This window comes from Cherax quadricarinatus, chromosome 44 (genome assembly GCF_038502225.1).
Source record: "Cherax quadricarinatus isolate ZL_2023a chromosome 44, ASM3850222v1, whole genome shotgun sequence".
Taxonomy (NCBI): domain Eukaryota; kingdom Metazoa; phylum Arthropoda; class Malacostraca; order Decapoda; family Parastacidae; genus Cherax; species Cherax quadricarinatus.
This window is the reverse complement of record NC_091335.1, coordinates 20,521,367-20,537,445: the sequence shown is the minus strand read 5'-3', so window position 1 is coordinate 20,537,445 and position 16,079 is coordinate 20,521,367. Positions and strand designations below refer to the sequence as shown.

General features: G+C 38.9%; 1 protein-coding gene across 5 annotated transcripts in view; it reads right to left on the bottom strand.

Moving 5' to 3' along the window:
• The window catches only part of Srrm1 (Serine-arginine repetitive matrix 1), an 83,558-nt gene that overhangs the window by 46,951 nt on the left and 20,528 nt on the right, over positions 1–16,079 (bottom strand). For 4 of the 5 annotated variants that reach the window (XM_070094187.1, XM_070094184.1, XM_070094188.1 and 1 more), the window contains exon 4: positions 8,867–9,037. In XM_070094187.1, coding sequence (XP_069950288.1) covers positions 8,867–9,037 — 171 coding nt within the window. Of the gene's footprint in view, positions 1–8,866; positions 9,038–15,011; positions 15,828–16,079 lie in introns of all 5 variants that reach the window. The other variant, XM_070094189.1, reaches the window with a different exon arrangement.

Here is a 16,079-nt window from a genome sequence, read left to right as displayed (position 1 = left end):
GCGGGGTAGGGGTCGGCCTAGGAAGGGTTGGAGGGAGGGGGTAAAGGAGGTTTTGTGTGCGAGGGGCTTGGACTTCCAGCAGGCATGCGTGAGCGTGTTTGATAGGAGTGAATGGAGACAAATGGTTTTTAATACTTGACGTGCTGTTGGAGTGTGAGCAAAGTAACATTTATGAAGGGATTCAGGGAAACCGGCAGGCCGGACTTGAGTCCTGGAGATGGGAAGTACAGTGCCTGCACTCTGAAGGAGGGGTGTTAATGTTGCAGTTTAAAAACTGTAGTGTAAAGCACCCTTCTGGCAAGACAGTGATGGGGTGAATGATGGTGAAAGTTTTTCTTTTTCGGGCCACCCTGCCTTGGTGGGAATCGGCCGGTGTGATAATAATAAAAAATAAAAAATTCAGGGAAACCGGTTATTTTCATATAGTCGGACTTGAGTCCTGGAAATGGGAAGTACAATGCCTGCACTTTAAAGGAGGGATTTGGGATATTGGCAGTTTGGAGGGATATGTTGTGTATCTTTATACGTATATGCTTCTAAACTGTTGTATTTCTGAGCACCTCTGCAAAAGCAGTGATAATGTGTGAGTGTGGTGAAAGTGTTGAATGATGATGAAAGTATTTTCTTTTTGGGGATTTTCTTTCTTTTTTGGGTCACCCTGCCTCGGTGGGAGACGACCGACTTGTTGAAAAAAAAAAAAAAATCAGTAAATACCGTACGAAAATACAGTGCAAAGTCGCTGTTTAATCTAAAAACACGGTCAAACTTTTTTTTTCTCATTACGCACTGTGCTGCAGGATTTTTTTATACTGCGCACACTGACCACACAGACCCATTCTTTCATATGTAGGCCTACCAGCTTTCTCTCACTAGATATGGGGGCGCTAGAATTTAGGCGTACTAGTACGTCAAAAACCCCAGTGCGTAAGCCGTACTAGTACAGCCGAAACCCTGAAAGGGTTAAAAATACAATATTAGAATGTGGGGCAGAAGTTTGTGCCTATAGGAGGGTGGGTGCAGGAGGAAAAAAGAGTGATTGGTGGAATGATGAGGCAAAGGGTGCAATAAGAAAGAAAAAGGTAGATTATGAGAGGATTTTACAAAGCAGAAGTGATATAAGAAGGGAAGAGTAAATGGAGAGTAAAAGAAAGGTGAAGAGAGTAGAGAGAGTGCAATAAGAGAGCAAATGATGGGTGAGGCACTGTCAACAAATTTTGCAAATAAGAAAAAATTTGGAGTGAGATAAACAAGTTAAGAAAGCCTAGGGACTGAAAGGATTTGTCAGGTAAAAACAGAGTAGGGGAGTTAGTAGATGGGGAGCTGGAGGTATTGGGTAGAGGGTGGGAATATTTTGAGGAACTTTTAAATGTCTATGAAAAGAGGGAGGCAGTAATTTCATGCACTGGTCAGGTAGGTGTAACATCTTTTAGAAGTGAAGAAGAGCAGGATGTGTGTGGGGGAGGTGCGTGAGGCATTATGTAGAATGAAAGCTGTGATTTCATGTATAGGGCAAGGAGGAATAACATCTTGTAGGAGTGAGGAAGAGCCAGTTGTGAGTGTGGGGAAGTTCATGAGGCAGTGGGTAGAATGAAAGGGGGTAAGGCAGCTGGGATTGATGGGATACCTTTGATATACCTTTGAAGAGTTTCGAGAGTTTATCTACTCTCTGAGCCCATCCACGGGCCAGGCTTGTCTGGTGCTTACCTGGTCAACCAGGCTGTTGCTGCTAGAGGCCTACTGGCCCACATATCCATCACAGCCTGGTTGATCTGGCATCTGGTGAAGATACTTGTCCAGTTCCCCTGAAGGCTTCTACACTTGTTCCAGCAGTGTTTCTAAAATCTTCTGATAGAATGTTGAAAAGTCTGGGATACACAAATAACCCGCACATAAAAGAGAGAAGCTCATGACGACGTTTCGGTCCGACTTGGACCATTGACAAAGTCACACTGTGACTTTGTAAATGGTCCAAGTCAGACCAAAACGTCGTCGTAAGCTCCTCTCTTCTTTGTGCGGGTTATTTGTGTATCGTTCCAGTCACGGTATTGTGCCTTTTTTGTTATTTATGAAAAGTCTGGGACCCCGGATGTTGATACTGTGTTCCCTCATTGTCTCCACCACACCTCTGCTCCTCACTGGGTTTATTTTACACTTCCTCCCATATCTCTCACTCTACTACGTTATGGCAGTGTGCAGATTTGGGACCAAGCACTCGAGTACCTACCAGGTATATATTATGTACCTCTCTCTCCTCCGCTCCAATGAGTACATGTTCAAGACTTGCAGGCGTTCCCAGTAGTTTAGGTGCTTTACTGTCTCAATGCGAGCCGTAAATGATCTCTGTATTTGTTCCAGCTCCGACATTTCTCCTGCCTTGAACTGGGCCGTCAGCATTGAGCAATATTCTAAGTGAGGGAGCACTAGCGATTTGAAGAGTGTCACAATTGGCATTATTTCCCTTGTTTTGAAAGTTCTCAATACCCACCCCGTCATCTTCCTGGCTGTCGTGATCTTTGTCTTGTTATGGTCTTCAAAACAAAGATCCAGTGACATAATTATTCCTAGGTCTTTTACGTGTTCCTTACATTCTATTTGGTGACCCTCTTGAGTTTTGTATATAGTGCTCCTTTTGAGTTCTTCATTCTTTCCATACCTAAGCAGCTGGAACTTATCACCATTGAATGTCATGTTGTTCTCCACTGCCCACTGGAAAACCCTGTTTATGTCTTCCTGTACTTTTTCAGTGTCCTCTACTGATAAAGATGGAAATGTTAAAAGCAGGTGAGGATATAGTTTTGGAGTGGCTAGTGCTATTATTTAATAAATGTACAGAAGAGGGTAAGGTACATAGGAACTGGCAGAGAGCATGCATAGTTACTCTGCATAAAGGCAAAGGGGACAAAAGAGTGCAAAAATTATAGGGGGATAAATCTGTTGAGTATACCTGGTAAAGTGTATGGTAGAGTTATTACTGAAAGAATTAAGAGAAAGACAGAGAGTAGGATAGCAGATAAACAAGGAGGCTTTAGGAAAGGTAGAGGGTGTGTAGATCAAGTGTTTACAGTGAAATATATAGGTGAACAGTATTTAGATAAGGCTACAGAGGTTTTTGTGGCATTTATGGATTTGGAAAAGGCATATGACAGGGTGGATAGGGGAGCAATGTGGCAGATGTTGCAGGTGTATGGTATAGGAGGTAGGTTACTGAAAGCAGTGAAGAGCTTTTAGGCGCATAGTGAGGCTCAGGTTAGAGTATGTTGGAAAGACGGAGATTATTTCCCAGTAAAAGTAGGCCTTTGACAAGGATGTTTGATGTCACCATGGTTGGTCAATACATATATTTATAGATGGGGTTGTAAGAGAAGTGAATTCGAGGGTCTTGGCAAGAGGTGTGGAGTTAAATGATAAAGAATCAAACACAAAGTGGGAGTTGTCGCAGTTGCTTTTTGCTGATGACACTGTGCTCTTGGGAGATTGTGAAGAGAAGTTGGTTGGTGGATGAATTTGGTAGGGTATGTTAAAGAAGAAAATTAAAAGTGAATATAGGAAAGAGTAAGGTGATGAGGATAACAGAAAGATTAGATAACAAAAGATTGGATGGAGAGAGTATGGAGGCGGTGAATGTATTCAGATATTTGGGAGTGGACGTGTCAGCAGATGGGTCTAAGAAAGATGAGGTGAATCATAGAATTGATGAGGGGAAAAGGGTGAGTGGTGCACTTAGAAGTCTGTGGAGACAAAGAACTTTGTCCTTGTAAGCAAAGACGGGAATGTATGAGAGTGTAGTTTTATCAATGCTCTTATATGGGTGTGAAGCACGGGTGATGAATGTTGCAGCGAGGAGAAGTCTCAAGGCAGTGCAGATGTCATGTCTGAGGGCAATGTGTGGTGTAAACATAATGCAGAGAATTCGTAGTTTGGAAGTTAGGAGGAGGTGCGGGATTGCCAAAACTGTTGTCCAGAGGCTTGAGGTGGTTCAGACATGTAGAGAGAATGAAACGAAACAGAATGACTTCCTAAGCGTGTAAATCTGATGTGCAGGGAAGGCGGGGTAGGGGTTGGCCTAGGAAAGATTGGAGGGAGAAGGTAAAGGTGGTTTTTGTGTGCGAGGGGCTTGGACTTCCAGCAAGCATGCGTGAGCCTATTTGATAGGAGTGAATGGAGAAATGGTTTTTAATATTTGACATGCTATTGGAGTGTAAGCAAAGTAACATTTATGAAGGGATTCAGGAAAACAGGCAGGCCGGACTTGAGTCCTGGAGATGGGAAGTACAGTGCCTGCACTCTGAAGGAGGGGTGTTATGTTGCAGTTTTATAAACTGTAGTGTAAAGCACCCCCCTCTGGCAAGACACTGATGGAGTGAATGACGACGTAAGTTTTTCTTTTTCGGGCCACCCTGCCTTGGTGGGACTCGGCTCATGTGTTAATAAGATAAAAATAAAGTTTACTGAGTATACCAGGTAAAGTGTATGAGAGTTATTATTGAAAGAGTTAGAGGTAAGAGAGAACACGATTGCAGATGAGCAAGGAGGTTCTAGAATGGGTAGGGGATGTGTAGATCAGGTGTTTACATTGAAGCATATATGTGTTCAGTATTTAAATAAAGGTAGAGAATTTTTCATTGCATTTATGAATTTAGAAAAAGTATATGATAGAGTGGATAGGGGAGCAATGTGGCAGATGTTGTAAGTGTATAGAATAGGTAGTAAGTTACTAAATGCTGTAGTTTTTATGAGGATGGTGAGGCTCAGATTAAGGAGACAGGGAGATTGCCTCCCAGTAAAAGTAAGCCTTACACAGGATGTGCAGTGTCACCATGGTTGTTTAATATACGTATTTATAGATGGGGTTGTTAAGGTAGTAGGTTGGTAGACAGCAACCACCCATCCTGCCAAGTGAGTGTAAAACGAAAGCCTGTAATAGTTTTACATGATGGTAGGATTGCTGGTGTCTTTTGTCTGTCTCATAAATATGCAAGATTTCAAGTACGTCTTGCTACTTCTACTTGCACTTAGGTCACACTACAAATATATGTACAAGCATATACAGGAAGGCCCCACTTATACGGCGGGTTAGGTTCCAGGCTAGCGCCGTAAAGCGGAAATCGCCGTAAAGTGGAACACCCTTTTTTTCCACTTATAAATGCATACAAACACTAGATAACAAGTTTACACTAACATATATTAAGTTAGCAATAGAACCAGGCATCAAAAAACAATAAAAAGGTACAATACACACATAGTGCACTCATTACTTACCTTAAAATATTTATAGTCTTAATCTAGGGTGAGACAAGTAGTATTTATTGTAAGAAATCAAGTGTGGTATGTATTGTAATAGGCAGGCTATTTCACCAGGCCACCCCACCCACACATACTATTCTATGATATTTAAGCATCCCAGAGCGATAAAATGTATATACAGTTCACTCATTACTTACCTTAAAATATTTGTAGTCTTAATGTAGGGTCAGGAGTAAGTAAATGAGATAAAACGAATAAATGAGAGAGAGAAAGAATGAATACATGAGAGGTGACAGGCCAGGCACAGAGTAAACAAACCAGGCTCCCACATCTTATATTTATGTTTATTTATTCTATTGTGGGGTGTATTTATCATCTTTTTATGTTATGTATCGTGTTTATTATATAATTTTGAAAAAAATATCATGGCTGGATTAATGAAAATGTGTATATTAACGTAATATACGACATTTAATGAGACTCAGTATTGTTATTATCACCACTTGTGGAAGTCGTCTGCTACACAGCTCACATTTGTTTATTTATTCTACTGTGGGGTGTATTTATCTTATTTATATTTTATGCATCGTGTTTATTATATAATTTTGAAAAAAATATCATGGATGGATTAATGAAAATGTGTATATATATGCACACACCCCTCTGGATTTCTTCTATTTTCTTTCTAGTTCTTGTTCTTGTTTATTTCCTCTTACCTCCATGGGGAAGTGGAACAGAATTCTTCCTCCGTAAGCCATGCGTGTTGTAAAAGGCGACTAAAATGCCGGGACCAAGGTACTAGTAACCCCTTCTCCAGTATATATTACTAAATGTAAAAGGAGAAACTTTCGTTTTTCCTTTTGGACCACCCTGCCTCGGTGGCTAACGGCCAGTGTGTTGAAAGAAAGAAAAGATGGGGTTGTAAAAGAAAAATGCTAGGGTGTTGGGGAGAGGAGTGGGATTAAATTTTGGGGAATCGAATACAAAATACACCTACCATCCGACTTACGACCTGCTCGACATACGACGACTCGACTTACAACCGTGTTTTTTATGCCAAATCTCTGGGAAATAAACAAGTGTTTGTGTTGTACACGGTGTTTATCCTAAACCTTACAGTATAAAATACAGTACTAACAACATAAAAAGTAAAGTAAAACATGAAATACCAAAATAAAACAATAAAATAAAGTCATTACAAAAATGTTATGTTGATATTCAGTAGCAAAGTTCCACTTACGTCCATTTCGACTTACGACCGGTTTCTCGGAACCGAACTCGGTCATAAGTCGGATGGTAGGTGTAGTTATTTTTTGCTGATGATACTGTGCTTTTGGGAGATTCTAAAGAAAAGTTTCAAAGGTTAGTGGACGAGTTTGGGAGGGTGTGTAAAGGAAGAAGGTTGGAAGTGAATAAAGATACGAGTAAGATGATGAGCATATCAAATGATTTAGATAAAGAAAAATTGGATATCACATTGGAGGGAGGGAGTACGGAAGAAGTGAATGTTTTCAGATATTTGAGAGCTGACTTGTCATCGGATGGGTTTATGAAGGATGAGGTAAACCATAGAAATGATACAGAAAAAAGGGTAAGTGGTGGTATCTGTGAAGACAAAGAACATTATCCATGGAGGCAGAGAAGGGAATGTACGAGAATATAGTGGTATAAACACTCTTATATGGGTGTGAAGCATGGATTGTAAATGCTGCAGCAAGGAGGCGGCTGAAGGCAATGATGATGTGCCTAAAGGCAATGTGTGGTGTAAATATTATGCAGAAAATTCGTAGTGTGGAAATTAGGTGGTGGTGTGGAGTTACTAAAAGTATTAGTCAGAGAACTGAAGAGGGGCTGTTGAGGTGGTTTGGTCATTTAGAGAATGGAACAAAGTAGAATGACTTGGAGAGCATATAAATCAATTAGGGAAGGAAGGCAGGGTAGGGGTCGTCCCCGATATAGCTGGAGAGAGGGGATAAAGGACGTTTTGTGGGCGAGGGGCTTAGACTTCCAGCAAGCATGCATGAGCGTGTGTGATGGGAGTTAATGGAGATGAATGGTTTTTGGGACCTAATGAGCTGTTGGAGTGTGAGCAGGGTAATATTTTGTAAAGGGATTCAGGGAAACCATTTAGCCAGACTGGAGTCCTGGAAATGGAAACTACAATGCCTGCACTTTAACCCTTTCAGGGTTTCTGACGTACTAGTACGGCTTACACACCAGGGTTTTTGACGTACTAGTACACCTAAATTCTAGTGCCCTCAAATCTAGCGAGAGAAAGCTGGTAGGCCTACATATGAAAGATGGGTCTATGTGGTCAGTGTGCGCAGTTTAAAAAAAAATCCTGCAGCACAGTACGTAATGAGAAAAAAAAAAAGCCGACTGTTTTTGGTTTAAAATAGCGACTTTGCACTGTATTTTCGTATGGTATTTATGATGGTATTCTAATGGTGCCACCATGATGGTATTCTAGTTTTCCTGGTTTCATTTTATAGAATGGAAGACATATTACAGAAATTGAGACGATTCTGATTGGTTTTACAATGAAAAGTACCTTGAAATTGAGCTCAAAGTAGCAGAAATCTTCAATTTTTGCCAAAATTCAAAAGAAAACAAATCATGCTACGCGTCCAATACATGTCAACTGGCAAGTCTAATATTCTTTCACAAGTGCACTGTTATTATTTATACCATTTCTACACTAATGCAGTAGTCTGCATAACAGTAAATCTTCTATTTTTTGTGAGAATAAAAATTCAAAGTGGAAAGAAAAAGAATGTAAGAGGGGCATGGGGACATGACTAATGAACAGAGGAAATGTTATTTTAGTGCCAGGAATGTCTTTCTTGTTTATTTTGGACCCTATTTGGAAATTGGCATCTTTTGAAATTTGTGTTTAATTGGCAAAATTGCTAAATTCTGACCACTCTATTGGATAGTCAAAATCGGTAAATGGGTGGTTTCTGTACTCATTCGATAGAAAAAAATGGAGTTCTAGCGAAATAGTTATGATTTCTGTCAACTAGTACACTGGAATTGGCCGAAAATAGGGCTCAAAGTGGGCAAAATCGCCGATGCGTAAACATCATTGAGACCGCTAACTTCGTGAGAGCATAATTCCGTAAGTTTTCCATCAAATTTCATACTTTTGGTGTCATTATGATCGGGAAAAGATTCTCTATCTTTTCATGAGAAAAAATAATTTTTTTTTTTCTGGAAATTTGTCGACCCTGAAAATAAGTCTGGGAGCGGGCCTGTCGACCCTGAAAGGATTAAAGGAGGGATTTAGGATATTGGCAGTTTGGAGGGATGTCTAAACTGTTGTATCTGCAAAAACAGTGATTATGTAAGTATGAGTGATGGTGAAAGTGTTGAATGATGAAAGTTTTTCTTTCTTTTTGGGTAACCCTGCCTCGATGGGAAACAGCCGATGTGAAAAAAAAAAAATTGATCATGGTCCAAGACATGTAAAAAAATATATCTAGTTTCCATTTTTAATTTGTTTTAACTGTGAATTATTTCAGCAATATTTATTTTTTGACATACAGAAATGATTGAATGAAATTACCCTTAATACATGCTGAAAAATGAAATGTACATATAGTCATGCATACAATCTGCTTACCATTTTCTTTTTAAGCTCTTCTTTTTTCTGGTCTAGGAACTGCTTAGGTATGCCTGATGGACTGGCCTGGGCAGACACCATCAGCTCCCATAGTTCTCCCATAAATATACGGGCATTTTTACCATTCAAGAAGCCTGTCAACATTATCTGCATTTTCCTGGGATCTGGATTCTGTAAGACACAATACATATTTTTTTTTTTAATTAAAATGCATACTATATATGATGGATGGGCTTCACACTTGGAGAAGCAATACATAAACAGTACATGAATTTCTTTCACAAGAATTACACACCTTTCAGTATAAACTTACACAAAGCAAGTGATAATGTAACTTAATTTGGCATTTTAGTTTCAACTGTAAGAGCACTACGTGTTACGGACAACCACCAAGATGGGTATGGAGAGTGTCCCATGAATTCATCTCAAGAGGCCACAGATGGCAGTTTGTTACATGATACACACACGCCAAACCTGAGAGAGCAGCACAGACTCCCACTACATAGCTGAAGTCCAGCATCAGCTTCCATCCTCCTCCTAGAAGGCTGAGTCAATGTCAATATAAGTCTTAAGTAATTAACTGGTATATAATTACACTACATTTTCTTCTGATAAAATAAATGAATCTGAAACAATATCTATCAATCCTTAACACTGCCACCTATTTCCAGCTTATCAAATTAACCTTTGTTTTTAATTTAATGCTTAGACTATGTATGACCAATATTAAGATTAATCATGCTTGAAAGTGTTACCATGAACAAAAAACCTAATCACGAGACCAACTCAAATTTACACAAGACTACTGAATATACAGTATAAAATAAATATATGCTTTAAAATATTGAAGGTCAGATTAATTGGGCTGGTCAAAATTATACAATTAGATAGCATGTGTTCCTTCTTTATCAAGCTTTAACTATTCCCACACACAAGCAGGGTGGTACATGCATGCACAATACTCTGAAAAACAGTTTGCCAAAAAATAACTTAAATAACAATCTAGCCAAGAAACACTGCTTGGTACCAAGCTCTTATTACATATACTGACAGAGAAGAGAAGAACATGGAAAGAAGGAATATTTAAAAGAAATATGGAAGGAGGTCCCCAGAACTAACAGGTAACAGATGGGGAAGAGGAGAGGGGTAAGGGAGTTGGGGAAAAAAGCAATGGAAAAAGAGGCAATGTGAGAAAGATAAAAATGAGTACGGATGGAAGAGTCTAAAAAACTAGTAGTATAAGGAAAAAAGGAAGAGGTAAAATGAAGTGGAGGGGATATATTTGGGAGGAAGGAAAAGGAAAAAATAAAAGAGGAGAGAATAAAATAATAAAAATAAATGGGGATGCACTAAACTAGAAGAGGGAAGGGGGATAAGAATGTGATGGGAAAATTAGAGGCACAAGAGATACTGAATCATATTAAGTAATGAAAGCTATGACCTATATATAGCTCTAGTGTGAACTTCTCATTAATATATGCACTGCATTTATGTTGCTTAATATTATTAAATAAAGAACACACCTTTAAGTTAACTACAAGAAGATACTGCTAGTGACTAGGATTTAAAAATAAGCAGAGGCAGGATAACCACTCTTAGCCAGCAAAGTGCTGAACATTATATAATTCCTGGAAGAGAGAAAAGGTGGGAGAGAGAGGGGGGGGAGGGACAGAAGAGATAAGAGAGGCAACAAATGTTAATAGGAAGGGTACGAGTTAAAAAAAAGGGGGGGGGGATTTCTTTAGCAACAGATCTTAAGTCACATGACCTACTCAGTGGAGCTCTTCATCCTTAAACTGAAGTCTTCCGCTGGGTTACCAATCCATTCTATTAAAAATTATATCACACAAGATGTGTAAGAGTGTTAGATCCAAGTGAGCAGAAACAAATGGTTTCTGTGGCTTGATATGCTGTAAAAGTTTGTGAGCTAAGCAACACTTATGAAAATGTTTAAAATGTGGAAAACACTGGAGGGTCATTTAAACGGATTACTGCACACTTTTGGCAAGACAGCCACTGAATGAGTGAAGTTACTTTTTTTTTATTTTGGGTCAGCCTAATTTTGTGGGAGATGAATGGTGTCAAAAAAAAAAAAATGCCACCCTATTCACCTTACAAGTCTTTTCTAAATTCATTAATGCGAGAAATTCCTCATGTAAATATAACTCTCATGCTTCAATGTAAACAATTGTCACATAACTAAATTTTGTGTTCCCTGCAATTCTACTTCGTCTTATTCCCATTACTGAAAGAATTACGGGGTAAGAAAGTAGGATTCCAGAGGAGTGAGGATGATCTAGAAAGGGTAAGTAATTATGTAGAAGTGTTCAAATTGTAGTACGTGAACAATACTTAAGTAAGATGAAGGAAATGGTGAATTTATGGATTTAAAAAAGGCATGACAGGATGGAAAGTGAAGTAATGTGGCTGTTACAAATGGATGGAACAGGTAGGTTACAAAAAGTAGTGTGTTTTTGTGCAGAAGCGAGACTTGGATTAAGGTATGTATGCAAGAGGAGGACTATTTACAAGTACAGTGAAAGTATGCTTGTAACAAGGATGTGTGATGTTGCCATTATTGTTGAACATATTTATAACTGGGCTTATAGAAAGTGATTGTTAGGGTGTTGGGGAAAGGTGTGGAATTAAAACAAAGAATCTGAAACAATTAGGGAGTTGTCACAGTTTCTCTTTACAGAAGAGACAGTTCTTCAGGAAGATTCTGAAGCATCAAAAGTTGATGGATGAGTTTAAGAGGGTATGTGAAAGAAATTAAAAGTAAAGAAATGTGATGAGTAACAAAGTCTTAGGAATTAAAGTTTAGGTATTAGACTGGAGAGGAAGGGGAAGAAGAGTATAGAGGAAGTGAATATATTTAACCCCTTCAGGGTCCAAGGCCCAAATCTGAAGTGGTGCCCCAGTGTCCAAGAATTTTCAAAAAAAAAAATGTTATTTTTTCTTATGAAATGGTAGAGAATCTTTTTGTGAAGGTAATAAAACAAAAAGTACGAAATTTGATGGAAAATTGACGAAATTATGCTCTCGCGAATTTTGATGTGTCAGCGATATTTACGAATCGGCGATTTTGCCGACTTTGACTCCCATTTTAGGCCAATTACATTATTCCAGTCAACCAAATTCTTAAGCTATTTCACTAGTATTACTTCTATTCTATTGATTGAGCACAAGAAATCTCCAAGTCAACTGTTTCAACTACAAATTAAAGTGATCGGAAATTGTTAATTTGGCCAATTTAACACAAAGTTCAAGATATTCCAATTTCAAAATAGGGTCCAGAATAAACAATGTAGGTATTCCTGGAACTAAACTAACATTTCCTCTGTTCATTAGTTACGTTTTGAGGCTTTACAAATAAATTCCATTTTGATTTTTTATTCACAATGAATTTTTATTCACACCAAAAAATAGAAGATTTACTGTTATGCAATACTGTAATAATTGTATAAATATCATCACCATATTTGTGAATGCATATTAGACCCAGCAGCTGGCGTGTATTAGACGTGTGAGGTCGTTTGTTTACTCTTGAATATCGGCAAAAATTTAACATTTCTGCTACTTTGAGCTCAGTTTCAAGCCATTTCCAGTGCTAAAACCAATCAAAATCATCTCTATTTCTGTAATATGTCTTCCATTCTATCAAATGAGATCAAGAAATCGCAAATAGAACTATAAAAAACATACGAAAAAACACTGCAAAATCGCTGTTTTAATCGAAAAATCATGATTTCAGTTTTTTTCTCTCATTACACACAACGTGCTGCAGGATCTGTTTTATGTGGTGCACACATACCACATAGATGTATTCTCTCATATCTAGGCCTAAATGTACCACTCACAGTTTATCAGAGTGAGCTGAGCTCATGACGTAGATCTACGGTTTGGACCCTGAACGTAAAGCCGTAGATCTACGGGACGGACCCTCAAAGGGTTAAATATTTGGGTGTGGGCAAGTCATTAGCAGGTCCTTGAAAGATGAGGTGAACCATGTAGTACACGAGGGAGGAAAAAGATAGTTGGCATGTTGAGGCATAAATGTTAAGATGCTTATTTATGCAGACAAATAAGAAATATACCAGAGTATAGTAGTAAAAACACTAATGTGGATGCAAAGAATGGGCTTTAACCCTTTGAGGGTCCGTCCTGTAGTTCTATGACTCTGAAGGCAGGGTCCAAGCTGTAGTACTATGTCATGATAGCTGTGAGCGGTAAATTTGGGCCTAGATATGAGAGAATGCATCTATGTGATAAGTGTGTACCATATAAAACACATCCTGCAGCACACAGTGCATAATGAAAAAAAAACTGACCATATTTTTGGATTAAAACAGAGACTTCACTGTGTATTGTCATATGGTTTTTATGGTTGTATTTGCAGTTTCTTGTCTCAGTTCATAGAATGAAACACATATTACAGAAATAGAGATGATTTTGATTGGTTTTAGTACTGAAAATAGCTTGAAAAAGAGCTCAAAGTAGCAGAAATGTTCGATTTTTGCTTATGTTCAAGAGTAAACAAATCACATTACTCGTCCAATACACGTCAGCTGGTGGGTCTAATGTGCATTTACAAATGCACTGATATTATTTATACAATTATTACAATATTGCATAACAGTAAATCTTCTATTTTTTTATGTGAATAAAAATTCTTTATGTGAATAAAAAATCAAAAGAATTCATCTGTAAAGCCTGGAAATGTAACTAATACACAAAAAATGTTATTTTAGTGCCAGGAATGCCTGCACTGTTTATTCTGGGCCCTATTTTGAAATTGTAACATTTTGAACTGTGTGAAATTGGCCAAATTACCAATTTCCGATTACTTTATTGGGTAGATGAAATAGTTGATTGGGCGATTTCTTGTGCTCGGTAGATAAAATGGAACACACACTAGCGAAATAGCTAAGAATTTGATCTAATGGAACAATGTAATTGACTGAAAATAGGACTTGGTGGAAAAATTGCCAATGCATAAATATCACTGATACAGCAAAATTTGCAAGAGCGTAATTTCATCAATTTTTCGTCAAATTTCGTACTTTTTGTTTTATTACCTTCAGAAAGATTCTCTACCATTTCATAATTAGAAAAATCATTTTTTTTTTTTTTAATTTCTTGGACCCCTGTGGGGAATTTTCATATTGGGGGCCTGGGCCCTCAATGGGTTAAGCCCTGCAGCAAAGAGGAGGCTAGAGTGGAAACGTCATGTTTGACAGCAATATATGGTGCGAATATTAAGCAGACAATTATCAATGTAGAAATTAGAGGACAGTTTGGGGGGTTACTAAAAGTAAAGGAAGAGGTCGAGCTGGTTTAGGCACTTAAGAGATGAAGAAGCAAAATCAGATGACCAAGAGGTCATCTGATTTTGTCCTCCCAGGAAAGGTTGGAGCAAGTAGAGGAGTGGCTTTTATGTGCTGTTGGGGAGTGAATAAGGAAACAAAAAGATTCACAGAAACCAGTTAGCCCAACTCGAGTCCTGCACTCTGAAGGACGGAGTGGGGATGCTGCAGTTCAAAGTGTCATTGGAAAGGTGATGAGTGTCCACTTATGGCAAGACAGCTATTTGAATGAATGACAGTGACTGTTTCCTTCTTTCTGGCCCACCCATCTTGGTAGGAGATGGCTGTATTATAAAAATTGTGAGGGGAGAGGAAAGAGGGAAAGAAAAGGAAATTGAAGGAAGAGGAGAATAAAGAAACAGGGGGAGAGATGGAGAAAATAAATTACACTGGAATAAAAAATAATTATAGTAAGGCTTAATAACCACATAATTGAAAGGACATGAAAGAAAATACAAGTTGTGTGTTTTGCACATTTTAAATGTACAATGTTATATTTGTGGTATTTTTCTAAAGTGCTTAGAATGTAATTTGTTTTATTGTATACCAAATACAAGCCCTACTTAAGCATGTATTTTTTATTAAAAAAAAAATAGTAGTACTATCTCAGTGTTAATGATGTGTGGTCAAATTTCAGGTATATTAATCTTAAAACTTGACCTAACCACACACTAGTCTTTTTTTCCTTTCAGTCAGCCTTAAAAAATTTGGAATCCTTCTGGGGGGATGTTGAAGGCTATCCTGAAACATGTTCAATTTGGCGTAAGAGACTTTTGTACCTTAAATATCTTATGGCATTACGAGCCATTTGTGGGGAAGGTGAGGACTGCTGTGCATCATGTAGAAGCTCTTGGCAAAGGCTCAATATTTTCATTCTTCAATTCGACTTGGTACTGCATGGAGCCCCACGAAAGGATAACTCCAGGCCAATGAATCCTGGACCCTCTGACGATGACCAAAGACAAGCCCACAAGGGCCTGACACTTCTGGCTGTCTTCATTTAAAGATGATGGAAGCCTGTAGTGGTCCAAGCAAAGAGCCTGGAATCCAGGTTGGGATACCATGATGACTGCCAGCAGTAACCCAGATTCCAGACCCTTGATGATGCAGATGATATTTCCAGGGAGGTGACCCCAGGTCAAGCTTCAAGTGACCCAGGCAAGAGGCCCAGTAATCTCCAAGCCAGTACTCCATGAAGTATGGTGAAATTCCCAGACTGCTCCAGGCTTTGATGCCCAGAGCAATCCAGAAGTGAAGGTCAGCAGAGATGGTGATTAGGCCTAGGCACCCCAGGACTATGCCCAGGCTGTTGTCCCACGTAGATATACCAGGCCATGGATGGCCTAGTTTCCCCAGGACATGTGCCTGAGCAAAAGATGCTATCCAATGGTGCCGAACATCACTTCCTCACCGAGCGCCAAGGCAGAGGTGCCTCAACACCTGGGAGAAAGAACCCAGACAAGGAGAGAAGACCAGCCCCCATGAGATGGGCCAGCCAGATGCAGACGAGGATACTACCCTACGGGTAGTCTGGAGCAGGTCGCTGGCTGGGGCGCCTCCATCACCATGGACCAACACCCCTTTGGCATTACTTGCTATTACCAGGAAAGATTGGCAATGTCAGATCAAATATTGGTTAAGATACAAAAACATTGTATCTGTGTACTAAGAAGCGCACAAACATTTATACACCCAAACAGACCAGGTAAATACTTAGGATGAGTATGAACAACTTCCATACTTATCCTTTCGAATTTAGTTAGGATATGTGGACTTCTGATTTACAGAAAAAAAAAATTATGCCAGTCATCCTTTACCACATTCCAACACTCAAATTCTTGTACACA